Source organism: Episyrphus balteatus, chromosome 1 (genome assembly GCF_945859705.1).
Source record: "Episyrphus balteatus chromosome 1, idEpiBalt1.1, whole genome shotgun sequence".
NCBI lineage: Eukaryota > Metazoa > Arthropoda > Insecta > Diptera > Syrphidae > Episyrphus > Episyrphus balteatus.
The window spans coordinates 149440737-149465585 of NC_079134.1; the positions used below are offsets into that span (position 1 = coordinate 149440737).

At 29.0% G+C, this 24849-nt stretch overlaps 2 protein-coding genes across 3 annotated transcripts in view; both read right to left on the bottom strand.

Annotated features, from left to right (window-relative positions):
• Positions 1–24849, bottom strand: part of LOC129906631 (GTP-binding protein RAD) — a 191974-nt gene that overhangs the window by 130044 nt on the left and 37081 nt on the right. For both annotated transcript variants that reach the window (XM_055982453.1, XM_055982454.1), the window contains exon 2: positions 10329–10718. In XM_055982453.1, the coding sequence (XP_055838428.1) occupies positions 10329–10526 (198 nt within the window). In that variant the 5' untranslated portion in view covers positions 10527–10718. The remainder of the gene's footprint in view (positions 1–10328; positions 10719–24849) is intronic.
• The window catches only part of LOC129906626 (glycogenin-1-like), a 172535-nt gene that overhangs the window by 2650 nt on the left and 145036 nt on the right, over positions 1–24849 (bottom strand). The gene's annotated exons all lie outside the window — the stretch shown is intronic.

Sequence of the window (24849 nt, forward strand, 5' to 3'; positions counted from 1 at the left end):
CTTTTATCTTATGAAATCGGTGTTAAGGTTCCAGTTTAGCACTAGTGGAAGGTCCACATATGTAAAAATAGCCACACAGAGAAAAATAGACCACATAAAATAGAACAAAAACAATAAGATTTCTCTATGGTTTTCATTAGAGCCTACGATTTTGTTCGTGTATTTAATTACACGTGTACCCGATACACGTGTACACGTGTATCTAAAAAACGTTTACACGTGTATCTTATTTACACGTGTATTTATTAAATACACGTGTATTTATATTTACACGTGTAAATACGAAACAAAATGATTTTTTTGCTTTTTGGGGGTAAAATAAAAGTTTTTAAAACTAAACAACTGAAGATTATTGTGCAAATAAATAGTTCGAATTGGAAAAATAGTATTTGAACTTTTTGAAGACCTTATAAATAATTTATTCAAAAATTAAAAATAATGATGTGCCTTTTCATTAAAAAAAAGCTAATAAATTTTTCCAAGATATATTTGCATATTGCCTACTGTGTCTTTCTCAGAAGAAAGTGTACCAACTGTTACATGTTTTTTTTTTTTTTTTGTTAATCACCGTTTATTTGAAGATCATATGGTTTACTAAGTTCATAGTGAAAGTGTAAAAGGTGTTTTATAAATAAAGCGACAAATTCAATCAAAATAAATTTTAAAATAAAACTAAAATATGAAGCCAAGGAGTTGGGTATGGCAATATGCCCACCGAGAAGGGACAAATGCCTACTGTGACTTATGTAGTTCACAACAAAACAACCGTTTTTCTTGTCCCGGTGGAACAACCGGAGCCCTTGGACGGCATTTAAAGGGACTCCATGGAGTCAATTTAATTATTTTATATGTTTTGTTGCTTGGTAATCTAATCTAATCTGCTTTATTTTTTTACTTTTTAGTCGTATAATATTTGAAAGAAGATGATAATTTGCTTGGGTGGTATGAGCTCCCAAAGCCCCTCTCTTGCAATTTACCTACAAAAGCTTTTGCGATATTTAGAATGGGATAAAATAGATTTGGGGTGTTTCAACCCCCCAATGCCCCTCCCCTGAGTTCGGACCCCAAAATATTGCGTTGCAATCCAAACTTCATATGTGTACAAAGTTCAGTTCGATACGATAATGGGAATCGGGTCAAAATTTTTTTCCAAGATTTATATGGCTAGGGTTGAATAAGAATTTCCAATTAAATTTTCCGTGTAATTTCAATGTGTAAATCTAGCCAATAACCGCAAAAACCTGAACAATATCCTTTTCATTCAATATAATACATATTTTAGGAAATCGCCACCAAATCTACCTGTTCGAACGCTATTTACACGTGTAAATATAAATACACGTGTAAATATAAATACACGTGTATTTACAAATACACGTGCTTCGGCACGAATTATTTAAATACACGTGTAGCACGTGTACCTTAATACACGTGCAATAGTAGGCTCTAGTTTTCATCCAAGAAGGAAACCTTATTAAAACAATCGGGTTTTCCTTATTGTTTTAAAATCTGCAAAAAAATAAAAAAAACGATGACCAGGCTGGGAATCGAACTGGAGACTTCAAATCATTAGTCGGCCACCTTACCACCTGAACCAACCTGCCATGAAAATATTGATCGCGATTTTTGTTCTAGTGCTAAGTTGCAAAAAAAATCAACTTTTCAGTCAAATTTTAATAAGATTTTCTCTATAAAAATAATAAGAAATCTCCTTAAAAAAACCTTATTAATCGTTGATTTTAATAAGATTTCCTTATGAAATGTATGGACGGTAAAACAATATGGCAATCTGTTAGTTTTTAGCGGGTCATATTTTTCTCTGTGCACATCCATGTTTGAACCGAAGTTGATCCGCAGCTAATCCGCGGAAATCGGTGGGTTAAATTCCTGATCCGAGGCTGAACCACGTTTGTACAACTGGCCCTACATAACATAAGTATTAGGAAAAGGTCTATTTTCACAGATTGAATAGTTGAACAAAATAGGAGACTTCGGTGTCACTTATCCAAACTTGATATGTATAATCCTTCGTCGTTAACTTCAAGAAAAGTAAGCGTAAATACTCAGGACTTAGAATAAAAAATCGTATGAAAAAAATGAAGTTTTAGTAGTTTTCGATTTTCTTAAAAACTAGAAGAGATAAAACTATTTGGTTTTCAGTGTTTGATTAATTGATAGTGCAGTGAATAAAAAGTCATTTTAAAGCTTTATTTCACAAAAAGTGAAAAAAAAAACTAGTACTAAATATTTTGATTTTACCTTATTTTTTTATATTTTTTTATTTATAAATCATTTTTTCGAAAACTATCAATAGAAATAACTTCATTTTAATACTGAATTAAAGCTTTTGAAAAAGGTGAAATACTTTATAGTAAGTGTTGCCACTTTTTTTTAAATATATATTTTTTTCATTTTGAGTAGGTACTATTTTATAAAATGGTCCAAAACTCCACTTTTGCGGTCGATTTCGACTTCACCCCGATATAATAAATTAAAGAACTCCTCAAGACCTTTCATTTGACATGCGTTTCATCACTGTTGAGCAATGTTGAAATTGGGCCCAAAGTCCATACAAAAGTGCCCATGGTCCTTTGTGTGTGTAGTAAAGCACATAAAAGCTTCCTTTGAAAATAAAAAAAAATATTTTTTGTACCGTTATTAACGGTACCTGCCATAGAACGGTTTTTTTGATTTATGAATTTCTCGTAAACGACAAAACAGATTTCGACCAAAATTTATACAGAAACGTTTAAAAAATCATTATTTAAAAATTTTTATAATTTTTCAAAAAACACATTTTTGGATTTTTAAAAAATATTTAAATTTATTTTTTGAAAAATTAAATTTTTTGGAAATGGATTGCTGAAAAATTTTGAAATTCCGTTTTTATGTGTAACTTAATTATTTCTTCAAAATGGCATACCAACTTTTTTTTTGAAAAATCCTAGAAAATTTGTATATATACATATAGGATGTCCCAAAAGTTAACGTCAAAACGAAAACGGTAGATAGGGTAGGTGGTGACAGTTATCAGAAAAATAATAAAAAAATATCGCAGCCATATATTTTGTGAGTTATGGGCATTTGAAAAAAAAAAGTCGAAAAAATGGTCACCCTGTGACGGTTTTTCATTTTTTTCTTTTGTTACGCAACCTTGAATAACCCTGCTACCAAATGCATTCAAAAAATTTAACTCAGCTGCATCAGTTTTAAAGCAAATATTACTTTTTTGCCCAACTAAAGTACTAAAAAAATTTAGATGACTCTAATTCAATGAACCGTAGTGTAAAAAAAATGCACTATACGATGTTTCGGCAAGTTACCTTAAAAGTTGGTGTGTTCAATTCTCTTTTCAAAATGGTATAACATTGTTGAGAATATTCCATAAATAACCGAGATAAAATTTATTTTCTTAAGAAATCCGACGTTTTTATTAGGTAATTTTTCCATATTATTTAAGTTTTGTACCCTTTCAGAACCTTTCAGAATACAAAAACTTAAATAATATGGAAAAAATTACCTAATAAAAAAGTCGGATTTTTTAATCCAACACTTTAATAAAGTGTAAACATTTCCGTCTTAGTTAAAATTTCACACTAGCGTTGTGAATAAAATGAGGGGGAGACGGACAGAATCCCGAAATCCAAAATCCAGAAAGCTCAAAATCCATAAAACCCAAAATCCCAAAAAGCTAAAATCCTGAAAACCCAGAATCCCGAAAACAAAAAAATGGTCAAAATCTCGAAAATAAAACAGAAAAAGTAAAAATTAACAATTTAAGGTTATTGGGATTTTGGGTTTTCGTTATTTTGGGTTTTCGGGATTTCGGTTTTCGGGATTTTGACCCCAATCATAAAATTTACTGTTGTTTTAAAAATCAAATTATAACTTCAAAATCGAGAAAAACAAATAAAATAAAGTTTTTCGGTATTTTTAGAGACCTTTTTTTTATCCTTTTTTTAAGTTTGGTTTCGTATGAGAAATTATTTTATATTTTCACAGAAAAGTTGGTCAAAAAATATTTGATCCAATATCAAATCAAACGTCAAATCTTAATCGCGATAGAAATTTTTACCCAAAATTTGAACGCAATTCACACACGCCTGAGAACCAATTTATTCAATTCCTTTTAGAGTTTTTCTTAGTTTTTCTAACTGAACAAAATTTGCTTCTAAACTTTACTAATCAGATACTTAATTTTAACAATAACAAATAACTTCAATTCTAGACTTTTGAATGATTGATACATTTTCCATTTATTCTATTTTCAGAAGTTTAACTTGTTTTCCAACCAAGCAAATAGAATTTCTCCATTTGTAAGACGATCCTTTTCCATTTAATTCTAACCTTTTTTCACCACTCAAACGCATTCAATCCACACAAAACGTTTCTTGTGTTTCTCGCAGGATCTTGTTTTCTGGCAATAAACACTTTGAAAAGATTTTAATCAAGTTCTCTGTTGTAAATTCATTTAACACGCAAAATCGAATTAAGATCTGATTCCACTGATATGCGTGTATAGTATTTTCGTCCTTGTTTTTTTTTTGTACCTATTCAGTTAAACTCAGTCACAGAAAAGAGGATAGTATTTCAAGTTTTGTATTAAAAGTTCGTGCACAATGCGGAAATTAGTTTAGCTATATTCATTCCATGAAACAATATTCTATCTGTGTTGTGTGATTTCGTGTTATTCTTATAGTCTTTTGCGTGGTAAAATAAAATTCTGTTTCACACTATTTATTTACTATGCCACTCTAATATATCGTCTCTGCTATTATCTCAATCCATTTATAATGCAGAAAAAGTGTGTGTAGGTATGTGGAAAAAAGATATCGAAGGATAGTCTGGGGCTCTGAAATCCCATTCTCATTATGGCACTTCCGAAAGTGATTTTAGCTTCAGCTAAACACCAATTACCGGTCACGAGGAGACACCCCGTATCTTCGTACCGCCGTTATATTGTGTTTAGTAATTCAGACATTTTGAACATAAAACGTTAAATGAAATAAAAGAGGGATTCATTCATCCATTTGCCCAACTTCTCGCTCGTCTCCTGCTGACTGATACAAATTTGAGTAGGTCGTGATGGTGATGGCGCTCCTGTGTGCTGTGTGTAAATTATTCTGAAGAAGCGTTTAATTATCCCCGAGGGTTTATATGCCAACCCGCGTCCACACCACACACATTTCTCCATTCCTTTATTCTGACTGAGCCATTCACATACAAAAAGGTTCTGTTTAAGGATAATCCTCTACACCCCAAATCGTCCTTTCTTAACACAACGGTATCGAAACAAAGCTCCCTTCCCCCCCAAAAAAAAATCCTGGCTGAAAGTTTTGAAATAAATTAACATGGGTAACTTTGTCATCGATGATGTCCTTGTTGATAGCGTAATTGATTTTTCAATTTTTTTTTTTTCCTGTCACTACTCCTTCGATTGGTAAATGAGATATGGAGAGAATGCGAGAAGTGTGATGTCCTTGTTAAAATGAGTTGCAGTTTTTTTTTTTTTTAACTTAACTTGGTTTCCCTCTGCATGACATCCCATCAGTGTGGTGATAGTGGTTAAGTTGTCACAGTTGTTGGTCCTTGTGTGAGGGAGAGAGAAGAGAACAGCAAGGATAACGTGAGATTAAAAAGTTGAAGTGATTTCTGTCAGCGAAAAGTTTGAAACAGAACTCTGTAATTCCACGTGACATTTTGATTACACCAAAGAGGACTGCGGCGGTGATTTGACGGCGACGACCGACTGAATCATGAAATATGAAGGAATATGTTAGAGGGCGAGAGAGAAGAGGACACACAGCAAAGGATAATCGGATTAAGAAATTATCCGTGGCTGGCATGTGAATGACATGACAAAATGCAATTATTAAAACAGCAACCATCGCGTCGCCATGCCGCTGTAAAAGCTAAGACTCTGTGTGGAATAGACATTTTTGATGTAATCACGCCTGAGGCGGATCGAACACAAAGGGATTAGCCAAAGAATATTTTCGTGTGAAGTGGAAAAAAAGTTTCGAATCCTTGTATTGGAGGAGGAAAGATGAGTTTCACTTATAATGAGAATGGTTTCATTATAATCAAATAAAATAAAAAGTTTATCAAAAGGATCCTCCTGTGTGTAGGCTTGAGGGTTATAGGATCCTTATTCAATAGATGAAAATATGATGAAGCATTAAGCAAAAATATAAATTTTCTGTTGTAAATTTTAATCGTAAAATTTAACAACATTTTAATAGGTCAATTAATATTGAGATTCTTGAGGGAAATAAATGCTTTTTGGCTAAAGCCTATCTCAAGGATTTAAAAGAATAACGAATCTGCTAGGACAATTATGAAATTTATGGGCTTACATCTTTATCTCAAAAAAATTTTAATCTACAGGTTCATTAAAATGACAAATCCAAGAAGTGTAATATCATTTGATATTTTTTAAAATTACTTTAATTTTTTTAAATTTAAGAAATTTTTATAAATTCATTTTTGTGTAAATTTAAATTTAAAAATAATATTTTTAATTTGCTTTATACCTTAATATGAGAAGAATTCTCCAAAACGTTTGTTAAATAAACAACATTTATATGAGTATAAGAAAATATTCTTTGTCTTTTATTTAATTAAAGAACTCATATAGTTTCCAAGAAAGTAATTTATTACTTATTCAAATTCAAAAAAGAAAACTTTGAAATAAAATAGTTTTTGGAATAAAAAAAAAATTAAAAACGGATCCATACATTTTGTTGAAACTTTGTTTTTGTATGAATCGATAATGTTTCCTTGTTTTTGGTATAGGTACATTTTTTTGTTTTTTTTTTTTTTTTGAAACATTTTTGAATTTTTTTTAGAAAAAAATAAAATTGAAAATAATTTAACCCCTTGTAACCCAACATCGTAAATTTTAAAATTAATAATGTAAATCGAAAGGGCTTTAGCTATAATAAAACACGTATTTTTAAAAAATTCAATAAATTCATTATTTGCTCAGTTATTTCGAAATTTACGCAGTAAAAAAAAAGTTTAAATAATTTATTTTTGTATATAAATGCAAAAATTCAAACAAAAAGCTATCTAATATTTATTTTTAGGCGCATTCCTAAAATCCAAAAATAAAACCCCGTTAGTTTATGCACGAAAAATATTTTTTCTGAATTTCGTAGTTTTTACATAAATTTGCTTGTTTTCCAAAAAAGCCGAACTTTCAACATTAACTGCCAATTAAAAACTATTGGTGCTATTTATTTGAAATATGGTGCATTATTTCGATAAAGCAATTCTTAAAGATTATGTAAGAAGCTTTAAAAGAATAAAAATATGTTTTTTACAGCTTTTTGGCGATCTTTTTCGGTTTGTTACAGAAATGTCACATTGCTACAAGGGGTTAAACATTTTACCATTTTTCTTTTTATAATGAGGGGTGGATGTAGAAAATTAATTTGATAACAACTCGACACTATTTTTTCTTTAACCACAAACTCGTTCTTCATCAGTTATTATTTATAACAAAACTTTTTTAATGAACAATTTAAAGAAAACTAATTTTTAAACTCAGCTTTAAATAAAATGCACGAGCTCACGTACGTATTTCCTCGTTTAGTTCAACATCTAACATTCGTCATAGTAAATATTTAAATTATAACATTTATAGTATATGCCAGGGATGGCGAACCTTTTGAGAGCCTCGTGCCATTTAAAAAAAAATATTTATTTGAGGTGCCTTCTGCGTGCTATACAGTTTTGATCTAGTTTTTTTTTTGTGACCACTAGAAGCAAAAATAATAATTAATTTTAAACAACGCAGCGTTTTATTTGTAAACACATTTATTAATTTAAATTTGAAAATAACAGATTATTATTGTAATTCGTAATAAAATAAAAAAAAAAAACAAAATTTCAGATTAAAGGTATAACTAAATGGCCACTTTTTGCAAAAAGTGGGAGATTTACGAAATTATTATTTCTTTATAGCGCTATTTTTGTTTTTGAAAAAACTAAAAAAATTGTTTTTATAACCAAAAAATAAGCTTTCTGCATCTTTGATTCAAATTTTACGTTCGGAAAAACTGAGTTTAAAAAAAATAAATTTGAAATTTTTCACTCTTCAATTTTTAGATGTACCTTAAAAAAATAAAACAAAGAAACAAAAAATAAAAAGTTAAAGAAATGTTGCAGTTTCTCTTGCTGTGAATTCGATGCCAAGTAGTTTATATCAGGGTTACGTTTCGTCACTTTAAGCAAAATGCAGGCTGAACTGAAAGAAACAGTTGGAATCATCTGACAATCTGCTTCTAATCGAATCTTTAATTATATTCAGTTGGAAAAATTATGACTCACGTCACAGGCGTAAGAAGGTGAAAATATTGTCAAGATCTCCAAACTTTTCCAATTTCATGTTTCCATTAATTTGGAATTGGAATTGTTCGTCGGGATCGGGTCAAAATTCTGGCTTCAAAATTCTGCTTTTTTAAAGAAAATTCTGTTTTTCAAAATTCTGCATTTTTTCTATTCTGCTTTTCAAAATTCTGCCAGTATTATACTTAAACAAAAAAATTCTGCCAATTCTGTATTTTTTTTTTTAGAGCATATGCGCTGACTAAAGAAAAATACACCTCATTAATGTAATTCAACATTGGTACTTTCCTAAATTTTTTTGTTTAAGTGTCGCAAATATTTTTTAAAATGCATAGACTGACTTTCTTTCAAATAAATTCTATAACTTATTGGAACCGATGTTGTTTGATACAAAATATTCCTTTTCTTATTCAAATTTTTGAATATTCATCTTTATTTGATAAATTAAAAAATTTTGAATTTTTTTCGGAAATGTTTAGTATTAAAAACATTTTCTTAATATTTTCAAATTTATTCATTTATAAAACAAAAATTTATTTGAATTCAAAGAATGACAAATTTCTAAGGTAAGTAATCAAATAAGCAGATAATTTTTCAAGATGATTTTACAGAATTCTGCAAAAAATTAAAAAAGGGTTTGGAAAATGTTAAAAAGCGCGCGCTTTTTAACATTTTCCAAACCCTTTTTTAATTTTTTGCAGAATTTTGAAAAACAGAATTATGAAAAGCAGAATTTTGAAAAACAGAATTTTGAAAAACAGAATTTTGAAAAGCAGAATTTTGAAAGCAGAATTTTGTAAAGCAGAATTTTGAAAGCAGAATTTTGACAAAAGAATTTTGACCCTCCACCCTCTCTAGTTCGATGGATTCCAACTATTTTATTGTTTCGACTAATTTTTGAGTCGATATCGGACAAGATTGAAATTCGTTCAGCTACATTTCAATTTCTTCAATTTCAAAGCAGTACAATTTAGACATGTTAAGTTTATCAAAGGATGCCGTATGAGGGTCCATAGTAGACCTAGCATTTCCGATAGTTCTTTAATTTGCGAAAACCTAATTTAATTACCTACCGATAAAAAACTGTTCAGTTAATTTTACTTCTTCTGAGAAAAAGAGATTTTTACAACTTAACAAAATCTCAAGAAAATTTTACTGGAAAAATCGTTGAATGTCGCTCAAATGTCAATTGGATTACTTAAATGGTGGCGTGCCGGAAATATTTTATGGCGTGCCACCAATGGCACGCGTGCCATTGGTTCGCCATCCCTGGTATATGCAATGAAAAATTGTACATTTTATTTGTTGATTTATATGTATATGAAATTTTGGCTCCCACTGTCTTAAAATGTACCTGCTGGCTGGCTGCAAGGCTTAAAATTGTCATTAAATTATATCACAAAACATGGTGAACGTGACTTTTTGTCATCTTCTGTTGTTCCAAGTTACTCAACAATTTATTTCGTGTCGTGTCATTCGAATATTGCCATTTGACAAAAAAAAACGAAGAATGTCTATTTTTAAAAGTTGGCAATAAATTTAATTTCACCATCAATTAAAAACAGATCGAGTGTGTAATGACGCAACTATTCATCGATCATCGAACTAAAGCCATGAGAAAGCAACACAGCATAACTTCACTCCTTCTTTTGCATTCAGATAAAATAAATTTAAAAAAGCGAAAAAAAAAAAAAAATAGAAAATAGTTTTTCGTTGAGGTTGATGCCATTCACCAATTGACGTCAGAAAAATAGAAGGATGAATGTTTTTTGTTCTTAAATTAAAATGTTGCCAATTAAGCTAGAGAAGGCCTAATAGAATGTTCAGAATTTGAAGAATTTTATAGGCATGATGGTATTTTGTTAAATTTCTAAAAATATAAATAGTGTAAACTTTACATTATTTTACCCTTTTAAACAATCCTTTAAAAAATTTCCAAACGAATAATTTATTAAAAAAAACTTAAAGCTACTTACCGATCTTGCTCCACTTGTAATCCTGGCACTTTGTGTTCTAGTTGCTGGTCTTCTTCTCCTATAACCTGGTGTGCCTCCATCCGGAGTAGCACTTCCCGATGGCATATTTTGAATGGCTGCTTCTAAACTTCCTGTTACTGCACATATTGAAGCACTACGTGTCTTCTTTTGTACACGCATCGGTGAATCGTCATTCATTTTGATGATTTATTTTATTATTATTTTTTTTTTATATTTAATTAAATTAATTATTTTTTTTTTTTATTAACTTTTATTTTTAGTTTTCTTATCACTTAATTCATATCACTTTATTTTTATTTTTAAAATTGCTTTTGTATTTATTGTCCTTGAAATTAAATTATTTTTTTTTTTTGAGCGGCTGGTCAGTTTCTGAAAAGACAAAACAAAAATTTATTTTATTTTTTGTTTATTTTTTTGCAGTCTAATTTTTTATTCTAATACATTTTAAAAATTCAATCTAATATGACACATTAGAAATTGACAAATTTGATGACACATAAAAGACGTGTTGTCATTTAAAAAGAAGTGTTTTCAAATTTTACTGTCAGAATATAAAAATATGTGTTAAAACTTTAAAATGATGACAAATTGTTTACTGTCAATTACACAAAAATAAACTATGTGAGATAATAAAAAAAAAAATTAAAAAGTGCTGTCAATAATTTAGGGCAATATCATTATTGGCAAAAGAAAAAATAAAAAATGAAAAATATATTAGTAAAACTACATCGGAGTTGCAAGAAATTCCTAATATAGTTTTGGTCGTTAAAAATTATCACATAATCAATTGTAATGTTGGATAAGAACTTGCTTTTAGAGTTGAAGATTGAAGTTGCCCACATGTATGTAGGATTATATTTTTTAAATCTCTTTGAGTCCAAAACGAATATTGTTATTTACATAGTAACTTGTCATGATTATAAAAAATTAAACTGTTGGATTTGCTTTTAATAACATTAAGAGCCAATTTTTCAATCTTCTAATAAACAGTCAGTTAACTGTTTGACGAATAAAGTTATTAGGCTCATAAACAATCAGATAAAAACATTGAATTTTTCAATCCAGAATATTTTATTCTACAGAATAACAAAAAAATTTGTCAAATCAAAAAATATTTAAAATTAAACGTCATTTTTATTCATGATTGTTTTTGTTTTTTTGTGTTCCACTGTATTTTTTTCAAAATTCTTTCAAAACAGCTTTGACAACTGACACAATATTTTTGTTAAGATTATTCCTTAGAATAATTTTTATTCGTCTCTGAAAGAAGCAGATAGTTTTATTCTTAGGAATAAGCTATATCTGCTTGTTGAAAAATTGATTTTTTCTCTATCCTTAGGAATAAGTACTAACTGACTGTTTAACTGACTATTGAAAAATTGGCCCTAAATAAAATTTGTACAAAATAAATAAAATGCACGACTGGGTCGCACGAACTTGCTCTTAGAGTTAAAGTTGCTTAAATTTTTAAGACTTTTTATATAGAAATTTGGAAAAAAAAAACAAAATTCGTTTTTTTTAAAAATAAAATAAAATCTGAAATTAAATTGCCCTCCAAAACAAGTATGCAGTTTTGATTGATATATTAACATGCATTTTTAGAAAAAAAATTTTCAAAATCGTTAGAGCCGTTTTTTAAAAAACTAATTTTTTATAAATATTTTTTTGGAAAAAAAGTTTTAAAATAAAATTGGTATGCCATTTGGTAGAAATCACTAATTAACATCTAAAAACAAAATTTCAAAAAAGTTCAATGTCCCGTTTTCGAAAATTTGATTTTTCAAAAAAAAATTTTCAAAATTTTTTTAAAAATCCAAAAATTATTTTTTTCAAAATTTTATTTTTGGCTTATATTTAAATTATATAAATGCTTCTCCAAAAAATGTTTCGTTGAAATCGAATAAGCAGTTTCGGAGATAATCGGATTTGAAAAAACGGTTCTATGGCAGGTACCGTTAATAATGATTTTCAAAAAAAATTTTTTTCATTGAAAGATAGACCTTAGCTTAAAACTAACATTTGAATTTTTTAAACAAAATCGTTAGAGCCGTTTTCGAGATATTTCAATTTTACTAAAATCGGTATATGACAAGTACCGTTATTTTTGGTCCAAAAAAATTAATTCCAAAAACCCCTCTGGAGAGTCGCAGAATAACGCTACATACCAAGTTTGACATTAATCGGTTCATCCGTTTAGGCTGTAGCTCCTTATACAGACAGACAGACAGACTGACAGACAGACAGACAGACTGACAGACTGACAGACTGACAGACTGACAGACTGACAGACTGACAGACTGACAGACTGACAGACTGACAGACTGACAGACTGACAGACTGACAGACTGACAGACTGACAGACTGACAGACTGACAGACTGACAGACTGACAGACTGACAGACTGACAGACTGACAGACTGACAGACTGACAGACTGACAGACTGACAGACTGACAGACTGACAGACTGACAGACTGACAGACTGACAGACTGACAGACTGACAGACTGACAGACTGACAGACTGACAGACTGACAGACTGACAGACTGACAGACTGACAGACTGACAGACTGACAGACTGACAGACTGACAGACTGACAGACTGACAGACTGACAGACTGACAGAATGACAGACTGACAGACTGACAGACTGACAGACGGACTTCCGGGACCCACTTTTTTGGCATTGTCTACCATCGTAATGTCATGGAAAAATGTTATCTCAACTTTTTTTTTTTGTACGAATGCATAACTTGATATATAGTACCTATATCGCAAGTAAAAAGAGATATGTAGGTACATAATTTTAAATTCCACTTATAAGAACCTAATTTTCAATAAACACGTTCTTACTGCTGTCTTACTGACTGGGACTAACGGCTTAGAATTAACTGATTATATTATACCAAAGAGTTTTCTTATCAACTTTACCGAAAAAAAAATTTTTTCTTTGAATAAGAGTCACAGCTTTTGTGTTTCTAATCTTACATCAGGACACCTAGAGGTGCCAGATAAAATTTTATTAATGTCGGGACAACAGGTCTCAAAAGTCGGGACAAATCGGGTCAGCAAAAAAATACATGACATTGAAAATAAAAAAAATAATAAAAAGAATTACGAAGGTTATTACAAGTTTTTTTATGCACGATTTATACCTACTTCTAAATTCTTGTGGACTTCTTGCAAAAATATAAGTTAGTTAAAATTACATTTTTTTTTAAATCTTCATTTGAAAATAATAAAATCTTCATCCATAAAATAAAATCACATTCTTCTTCTTCCTTTTTTCTCGGCGCTGTTATGATCTCGATGTCGAGGGGATCATAACCTTCCCACGTTACTGCTTCACACTAGTGATCCGCCTGTGGGGTTCGCCGGGTTGACCTCAGAAATCGGCGGCAAGCCTCCCGGTTTTGTATTGTTCCGTTTCTGAGGCCAACTGAATGCTGGTGTTTTTGCATTTGCTTGTACCAGGAGTTTTTAGGCCTACCTTTCTTTTTATTTCGTGTTGGAACGTTATATGATATTGCTTTTTTGACGGGGTTCTCAGGATCTCTCCTTTGAACATGGCAATACCAACTGAGTCGGTCGTGTTCAATTTTTTGGGAGATGGTATTTTTAACATGAAGGCTTCCTCGGATCTTCGTACTTCTAATTCTATCAAGCTTTGTTACTCCTGCTGTCATGCGAAGCATCTTCATCTCATAACATAATAAGGTAAGTTTTCATCAAATTTCGTAGAAAAATTTTTGTTTTTGAAAAAGATAAAAATGAAAAACCAAAAACTCGGTTTTTTGAATTTTTCACATAAATTTTGAGGTTATGTGAAAAAATTGTTGATACAAAAGTTGTAGATCTTTTTATTACCTACAACTTTGTCATACAACTTTTTTCTATAGGACTTGTAGTTTTGCCGGAAATCGAGATATACAGTTTTTTACCATTAAAAACTCAACAAACCCACTTTCCGAACTCGGCTCGCCCGTAATTTATTTTTCCTTTAATTTTTATCATATTCACCTCCTTTTTCAATGGGTTTCATCCTACTATGATTTTTTGGTACTTTTTAATGTTTTTGAAGGCATCGGCACTGGTCTATAAAGTTTTTTTTTTGTATAATTTGAGTGACTTTTCTTATAATTAAAACAATTTTTTTTTAAATGCAGGCTTAAAGTCATTTTTATTTAATTTAATTTTTTTTTATTTTTGACTTTTAGCCTGCATTAAAAATAAATCATTTTAAAGGTTTTTTTTGTGATCTGAAATAGTGAAATTTTAGAAAACTTAAGATTTTGGCATTTACAGATTTCAATTTTCTGAACTCTTACAAAAGTTAACGTGTTTATTTAATTCAACACATACCAAAATGTCTTAAAAACCGGTCGGTTACGATTTTTCAAACTAAAAATTTTTTTTTTTTTTTCAAAATCGAAATATTGATGTTTATGAAAAATTTGTCTTAATCTTAAAATTCAAGTAATTAGTCACATATACAGGGTGTCCCAAAAGTAATGGATCAAACGAAATATGCTGATTGGTCTACTTAAGGGCTTTCAGAATTTGGTAACTTGTTCATCGCAAATCCTTACGGTTTTTGATTTAATGCAATTCTTGTGAAATTTCGAAAAATCCCTACTTTGCAACAGTATTTTGCTTCCTGCAGTTTTCAAAAATGTATTAAAGTTTTCCAAGTTGCAGTTAGATCGCAAAATATTACAATTTGAATTCAACAAAACAGGGTTTTTCAGAATGAAAAAACAACCAAAAATAAACAAATTTTTTCGAACTGTTATTGTTTATTTTTCTTTGAACAAAAGCCTCTATTTTTGTTTGTAATTTTGCACTGAAAAACCCTGTTTTGTTGAATTCAAATTGTTATATTTTGCGATCTAACTGCAACTTGGGAAACTTTTATACATTTTTGAAAACTACAATAACAGGGCAACTTTTTAAAATAATAAACCATTCTCGCACCGTAAAATTTTTTTTGCGGTGTTGATCTCAAATAAAAGCTAGAAATTAATTTTTTATAAAACTTGAAACTGTTAGTTAATTTGCAGCGAAATGGCGTATGGAATAAAAAATACACTAGCCCAAAAAATTAAGGGAACAAAAAAAATTCGTGATTTTTTTTAGTGATTTTCGATAAGCTGTATTTCAGTGAAAAATGATCCCATCATGACAAAATAAAAAGCAGTTGAAAGCTTTATTCTTCTTATTTTATGATTAAATGTAAAACTATTTTCTTTCTAACGGTAAAATAGCTAAATCGTTGGAACTGTTAAAAAGAAAAAATTTTAAAATTTTTGTTTGTTTTTACTTTTCTCTTAAGAAAGTGGGAACATTTTTTCTGATAAAATAATTGTTATTTTTAGAAAGGCTATTTATTAGGCTTTAAGATTCATTTTGTTTCAAACTTCTACGATTTTTTTTTAACTGCAATATCAGTCATCAAACCAAAAACCATACTTTTAACTTTGACTATCAATATCTCAACAACGGATCACTGTACAGAATATTCAAGGACACATTTAAAAACTTCATTCAATTCTCTACAAAGAAATTAAGTTTGCTTTGTTAAACAAATTGTTTTCTTATTTTTTAGATTAATTTAGAAAAGCTATCAAAATAGGCATTTTTACATTTTTTTTTTAGAAAATTTACCGCTATTTAATTTCCATGGGTGATAAGATTAAACTGAGGCTTAATTATTGAAGCTTAATATACCTGAAATTAATATACAAATTTTCAGACTTATTCATCAAGCAGTTTTTCTGTTGTGAGGGTTTCAATTTTTGAGATGAAATAAAACACCATATTTCTGCATGTCTAAATGACTTACTTCTTTGAACTTTTTTATGAGCAAAATCAAATTATTTTGAGTTTATTTGAACATTTTATTGATAAATATCGTTTAAATTTAAGATAAACCTAGGAAAAATTCAAAGTTTGCAAAAAAAGTTAAATTTGAAAAAATGCTTTTTATACCACTTTTGGATATTTTTCCTAATTTTGAATTTTTTTTTAGTTCCTACCTACGTTCTTTTTTTTTTTGAAAATTTGTGATTATGTTGGATTAGAACCAGATCCCAGAACATAAATATTTCGAAGGAGTATTTAAGCCAATAAATAAATAAAAAGCATTGTTAACCTCGAATTTTTGAACTAAGGAGATTGATAATTTTCGTTTAATTAAATTCGTCTTGTCTCCTGATCTCATCTAAAGTTATCTCAGCTTTTAATTTTTTTTTTTCCTTGCAATAATCACTTATTACCCCAAAACTGTCAAGATAATTATTTTCAGTTCTTGGACCTTAACTTAACACTAATGCTTGCTGACTTTAAAGATAATTAATTAAATTAAATAATTAATTTTCAATAGAACGCACTAAATCCCCCCCAAAAAATACAAAAGAAAAAAATAATAACAAAATCCATTCAATATCCCGCACACAATTAGTATCAACAAAACAACACACAAAAAGGGTAAATCTCAGAAAAGTAGCATCGTTACGTATATTTTTGAAGTTTCAAAGCTTGTTGCTAATTTATCGTATCCTAAAATCTAATCCTCTTACATTTTTGGACAAGGGTTATTGCTTTTTTTTTTGTGTGTTTGTTATTGTTCTTCTTTGTTACGAGTATTTACCCTTAAAGTCAATCCACATTCTCCTATAGGCTATAGAAGAGGGTTTTGGAATTTTATTCTCTTTTCTATTTTTTTTTTTTGATACGCATCTCCCATGATAAAGAATATTGGTTCATTTCGTGCTCAAGTGCTTAAAACATAATAATGCTTTTCTAATCCTAAAAATATCGAACCAAAATGAAAACATCATTGCCACAATGTTGGGATGCTATAAGCCCCGGTATCACTATCATTTTACGTCAGAAAGAATCTAAGCACCCTTCAGTGTTGAGTGAGAGGAGAGAAGGCTAAAAAATTTATATTAAATTTAAGAGTTGTTGGTTGCGTTGAAATATAAACAAAAATAAACAAAAAAAAGTATATTTATGGATATTTTTGTTGGATCGATTAGTTTATAGAGAATGTGAGTGTGGTTCGTTTCGATACAATATCGAGACAGGGACAAATCGGAAAAAAATAGGTAAACTGCCTATTTCTAAAAAACAGCTTGATGTGAATTTGGAAATTGAAATTAATAAGAAAAATTAAAGTACTTAAAATGTTGTTCTTGGAAATTTAAGGCTAAAAGGTTTTATTCGAAAATAAGCCTGGGCGTTAAATTCTTCAAATCCACCTCAAGTTCAAATTCATTTTCTAATGACCGCATAATGGCTTTTCATTTTGTCTATTTTCTACTGAAAACCACAACCAAATATTTTCTCATTATAAATCGCTCATATACAAACATAATTTCATACAAAATTTCAAAGGTTAAAGAATGTTGGTATGTCATTGCTTCTGGAGGCAGCATATTGAGCCAAGTGTTGTAAGTTCATATATATAACAATAATCTCGCTGTTTTCTTCTTGGTAAGGAATAATGCTTCCATTTTAAATTAGAAACTCAAATATTTGTGGAGGAATAACATTTGAGAAAACTAACATATTGCATGCGGAAGTAATTACTTTTCGCCACATGCCTCTGCAAGATTAAAATTGAGCACACAACTGGTTCATGTGCTTTATGATTTTCCTGTATTTATGAAACGCGTGGCTGGCGCATGAAGTTTTTTGTTTGCAATATGGCTTCTTAAAGATGTTAGATAGATTTTCTTAGTTTATTTTACATATTATATGTATTAAATATTGAAAAATATTTTATGAAACATGTTTTGCAGAAGACGATAGACGATATAATTACTTTGTTTTTAGTAGAGTAACTAAAGCAAATTATTTAGGAACCCGGCCGAAGAGCTCTGATTTTGAAGATTTTTTTTCCAAACTTAGGTAATTAAAAATACTTTAAAGTAGATAAAGTAGATTAAAAATTGCCGATGTTGCCGTATTGTTTTTTTTTTTAAATAAAAATTAAATTTTTTTTGAACAAAACCATTTTTTTTTGCCTAAATTTCATAAAACAAACGATAGCAAAAGATTCTCTAGGTAATTTAAGGAAAATAATGTATGTTAGTAAGGGACAATCTTCTATCGTTTAAACGATAAATGCAATTTTCTCAAAATCTGACTTCAAACTCAAAAAAAAAAATATTTTGAAAACAACGGCAAGGCCTACAATATTTTAAAATACATTTTAAAAAAGCCAGAAGCTCAATCTTATCTTTTAAATTTAAATCCACTAAATTTAATAAAGAGTTTTTGAAAAAATGGTCCTCAAACTCAGAATTAAAAAAAAAATGTTATGACTTTTTTCCAAACTTTTTCTAATAAAATATGTATTTATTTAAAAAAAATGTTTGGCCATAAATATTATTAGTTAAATTCCGAAGCAGAAAAGGTAATATATAATATACTTTTGAAAAAAAATTAAAAATTACTTTAATTTCAATGGGGTTTTTAATTTTGTTGATAAATACTGAATTTTTGCATTGAAATAATTGATTTTGTCAAAGATTTTGGTAAATAAGAGCTTTAAACTTTTGCTATTTAACTTGCAAAAATAAGGGCTATTGAATAAATAAAAAATAACTTTATATTTAAATGTTAAACTTAAAAAAAAAAAATAAGTTAAATTTTTTTTCAAAACTTCTATTAAAAGAAGTTCTTCGAAAATGAAATACTTTTTAATTTTTTTCATAAACTGTAATACATATTGACATTTCCTTTTATAATTTCAAATCATAATAAATGTGGCCTAAAAATTTTGAAAATAAATGCATTTTATATTACGAAAAAGTTTTAAAAAGGACATGTTAAAATTTTGTCAATAATTTGTTTTTTTTTTTTTTTTTTTCAAAAATCTGAGTATTACCATTCTTTCAAAAGCCCTTCATTCAATTATCTTAATTTTAATTTTACAAATGTGACTAAGCTTCTAGCTTTTTAAAAATGTATATTTAAATATTGTAGGTGTTGCCATTGTGTTCAAATATTTTTTTTTTGTGTTTGAAGTCAATTAATAAGAAAATTGCATCTATCGCTTGAACAATGGAAGATTGTCCCTCACTCCAACATATTTTTTGTTCCTTCAATTTCCTTGACAATCTTTTGGCATCAATTAATTTATGAAATATAAGAAAAATTTTTGATCATCAAAATCTAAGCTGTTCGGCCGGGTTCCCTAATATTGCCAATTTTTGAGCTTTAGTTACTCCACTATTTATTCGTTTTAAAAGATACTCGTTTTCGAATAAACAACTCTATAGAACGTTTTGGTAAAGGAAAAGTAAAAGGACCTAAAATTCATTCACAGCTCTAAATTGCCGCACTTTAGTTATTGATAAGTGGGGATATTCTATCTGAAGCAATAAAAAATGCATTTTTGAGAAAAACTTTTAGACATGCAATTGGGGAAAATTTTGTTGTAACATACATATTTAGTCTTTATTTTTTCTCCTAAATCTAATTCATCTTCGAAAGTAATTTCCAGAGAATTCAATATACATAATACTCTAAGTTTTGAATAATATAAGAAAGAAAACACACGGTGTTAGTTATACTTGTTAAATAAAATGAGTTAATTTTTCATTTGACAGTTTTCAGATAAATTTTGGTGGGTTTGCTTTCTATTTTAGCATACCTATGTGTTTTACTTATTTTATCTTTTTCAAAAGTGATTAAATTTCAATGTTCAGAGACAAGTTAAATGGTCAGCAAAACTAGTTTCATTATACAATACATACATTTTTTATTAATCACAAAATAAAAATTTAAAAAAAGTTGCGTATACACCACAGTTACCCTGTATTATTTTAAACTTAAAAAAATGAAAAATGTTACTTTTGTTTATCCAACACTAAGAAAAAAAAACAAAAAGTAAAATATCATTTATCATTAGTCGACTTTGATTCCGAGTTGAAAATATACCTGAAAATTTTTTAATAGAAATTCAAAAACCTTTGAAAAACACTAAAGTTTTTAGACAGGCTTCAGTTGCATTTTATCATGGTAATTTTTGAATTGTCCTTGTGATGGTCAGTATCATACGAAAGCTAGTTACAAATAAAATAAAAGCATTTTAAAATATGAGACCCGACTTGGTCCAATGTACTTTGTTCTAGAATATAAAAGCTATACCTATTAAAATTCATTGAAAGAAGATTTTTTAATTAATTTGACATAAAATAAAAAAAAAACTTAGAAAATAATATTAAATTTGTTGTATATTAAAACCTTAAAACCAAGTAGGAAGGTAACAAAAAAAAAAAAAAAATTAAAAAGTCAAGTTTAACTTATTTTTTGATGCTTTTCACTAAGTTTAACAAGGCTTTAAAAGAAAATTCATGTTAAAATTTATTTTTCCCCATTTACTTAAGAGGTAAAAAAAAACCCCAGTATTAAATGAAATTATATTAAAATTTTCAGTACACAGTTTTTTGAAGTATTATTATCTAAAAATTATTGTATTAGGAAATAATTAAAACATTAAGTTACTAACCTCTGACATAAATCAACGTTTTTTTCTCATTATAGTTTAAAAGTAGCTATCAATTTAATGTTTTCAATTTTATCTGTTATTTCAGTTTCAGTTTTGGCATCGATTCTAAAATATTTTTCTTTTTAACCAGGTCGTTGTGAAATGTAAACTTCATGTACGAAGGTCGTTTTTAATTAATTATCCTATAATTTCTAGAATTTTTTTAGTCTTACTCTTACGATAACTTTTTGGACTATATTAAATACCAAAAGTCAATTATAACTCCTTAATTCTGATGGAATCGAGTTATTGATTCTATTACATTCAAATATTTGAAAAAAATTGATAAATTTTCAACACGACGACAATTCCATACTGCATGAAAGTGAAAGGCTATAGAGGATTTGTCCATTTTTTTTAATAGTTTTTCATTAGCTTTTTACAATATTTTAATTTTAAATTTTTTCTTAAGGATACAAATCGATAGGAAATTTAATTATCTACAAAAAATTATTTAATGAAAATTTTCATATTCGGCTTCCTTTTCAAGTTATAGATGAAAACACAAAAAATAACAAAAACAAAAGTCGAAAATATTGATCGTTACAAAAAATATCATATATTTATAACTTATCCATAGATTTTGAAGACACTTATCTTGTTATCTTTGCCAGTAAGTATACTACACATACAAAATATAAAACTATTAGGATTCACAAGATTTAGATTTTTTCTGTCAGTAAGAAAATCTTTTTTTTTTTCAAAAATTTCGATTTTTTAAGTGTATTGTTTTGATACAATGCATTTAAACTTTTGAAGTGACCCAAAAAAGTTATTCCAGTGTTTGTAGCTTATTTGATCAGCTTTCAGGAACCGGTTTTTTTGTTCATATTAGTTGTTTATTACTCAAGATATAGCCGGAATACTAAGTATGCTGAAAAAAAAAACGACAAAAACTTTGAAAAATCATATCTCGAAAACCTATCCATAAATATTTTTTTAGATAAAATTTTCGAGTTTTCTGGGCTCAAATCTATACGAAAGGTATAACGGCACTTGGTGTCCAAAAATTTTTTATTTTTTTTTTGTAAACTAGTGTAATTGAAATAATTTCCACAAAAATCTCTTAAATATTTGAAACTAGAAGTTATTGATTTTTTATTTAATGTTTATATATTGTATAAATACCTACTATTTTTCATACAATGTCACACTTGTTAACTTTTTGAATTGTTATAAAACTATAGATTTTTTTAATAAGATTTCTTAAAATATATCCTTACTGAAAACGTAATTAAAATCCTTTCATATTGAAAACGATATCCACAACTTTTCAATCAAAAATCTACAATATGGCTTCTAAAAGTCAGCGATTTTTTAACGTCACGCCCGTTACATTTAATCTTACGAGTTTGCGACTTTGAAAAACAATCTAACAAAACGTAATTTTAAATTAGGTAAGTGAATAGTTCACCAGCCAGAAACAAAAAGTCAAGTTACTGTGTCACACAATTTTACAGTGGACATCCTAATGTAAAAAATTACTAGATCAATTATTTTCATATACCAGCATGCAATCATTAGTTTTTTTTTCAGTTTTAAAAGTAATTTAACTCCTTATTCCATTAATGGAAACAAGAAAATCTTGAAAACATATTACCAGTTTACAGAAATGCTTACATGTTTTAAACAATAAAAACGAATTTCAAATAATGTTTTAACGATGTACTTTCCTAAACCGTATCTTGGAAAGCAAACCTAGCAGAAAAGTGCATCACAAAGCGCATGACTTAGTCCTCGATATATAACTTTTAAAGTCCAGATCGCGCCAATGGCTGCATCAAAGACTCTATAAAATCTTGCCCGAAAAAAATTTGTTCCATCAATGCTGAAACATTTATCATGTTCAAGGAGCCCCTAGTAATTTTAAACTAGTATTCAATCATTATTGTATTGACACTCTGTTTCATTACAATATTTCATCCTTTTACATAGAATTTCTTCGACTTCCAAATGAATCTTTACGCCTGCAGTTATCTTTCTTTCATTATTCGTTCTTCATTTCTTCTATCAATTTCTTTTCTTCTTTTTATGGACAACTTTCAATATTATATGTATTATTTTCTAGTTTCAATTAAACTGTTTGAATATTGAAAAATCACACTGGAATGGCTATAATAGAAGAAGAGAAGACATTGAAACGCTTATACAAAAGTACCAAGAGTATCTCATTCTAAAATGTACATTTTTGAAACAGATGATGATGATGCTCCCGGATAGAAAAAAAAAATAGAAGAGGACGGGTTTTGAATAGAAACGATCTAATTGAATACCACACTGTTTCGATGAGATTGTACCAACAGATTGATTGCTGTTTACATTTGGTAAAGAAATGAAACTAGAAGAGAATAGGGAAGAAAAAAGGTCCTTTGGAAGTGTTTTATTCTCATCAATCGAGGGTTTATATTTATTTTCTATTTATTTAAACTTAAGTTCGATAAAATACGTGAATGGGAAGCACTTTACTTTACAGTAATTGCACCATAATCCCCGTTGGTGGGGTAAATTGACAGAAATAAAACTATTTCAAGGCAGAAAAAAAAATGAGGAAGAAGAAAAAACTGTGATTTTTTTTGAAGACATTTAAGCGGAAAAGGAAACAAAATTGTGTTTGGTATTTTTAAATTTGTTTCTTTTTTTATAGCAATTACATTACAAACCCCCTCAGAACCTTTTTTTTTTTGCCGGAAAGATTGGAATATTGGATAATTTTTATGAAGGGATACTTTTCCAATAAATTTCCTTTATCAAATATTTTTTTTTCTAACTGAAACAATGAAATAAGACTTCTTCCCTTCAAAAAAAAAAAAAAAAACCCAGGAGATACCACGAAATGAAGGGAGATAAATAGCCTGTTGCCAACCATCAAGGAGGCTCACAATCTTTCCATAGGTAAATGGCGGTAATAAAAATATGCTTGCACATACTCAATCTTAATGCTTTCGAGATATGACGTTAATTGGTTTTTCCACCTCCTTCTTGCCTTTAACCAAAAAACCGAAGCCAAGCTCCCTTCATTCATATGATTTAAGGAAATTCGTTGGGGGAACTCCCCTCTTGCAATCGTGAGACACCATTATAATAAAAGCCTAGCCAAACAGAGTCTTCCGCAAGGAAGAGTCGTTTTTCCGGAAAATATATGAACTCCATAAAAATATTTACTGAAGATTTTCGCTCGCTGATATCAGATCCCTGGTTGATTGTAAATTTTCTTTAAAAATAAATTCAAGGCTCGGAGAAAGTAGGTTTATCTGCGATACTTTGTGTTCAAAGTGCAAAAGTAGAAGATCCAATTGCCTCGATAAAATGTAAACCTATACACAAAGTAGGTGGTATAGGGAAAATAGCGTCAGAACGACGCGATTCAGCGAAGAATACCTAAAATGTTTTCCTGTTGTATATTTTGTTTTTACTGTGAGAGTAAACAATAAAATCGAAAATGACACATCCTGCAGATAAACCCATTTTTCTACAAACATTTAGACTCGATACTCGATATAGCTACTTGGTTGCGTTCTTCTTGTGTATGATAATCTGCAATCCAATATTCGAATGTTGTGTTGGTCTACCATAAATTTTCGTTTTATTTGGAAGGAGGTTATTGTTTTGCCTTCCAAAATCCTTGGTCATCGTGTTCAACCTATAACCAACTCTCGAAAATGTAGGTGCACGAGAATTATAACGATTGTCAGATGAATGTTTGCGAAATATCCCTCATTCGAATTCAAGTTGTGTAAGCTAGAAACCAACTTCGTTCTTTCTCCTAACGCCCTAACCCGAAAAAAAACCCTCTCTCTTATTACAGGTAGTCCCATCGATTTTGTGTACATTGTTCAGTTGTCCTGTGTTATGTGGGTGAAATAATACTCTGTGTACTGTCGTCTTTAACAGGGCTGCCGAATTGATTACAAGAGGATCAGGTAGTTTTTCCTTTTTTGAG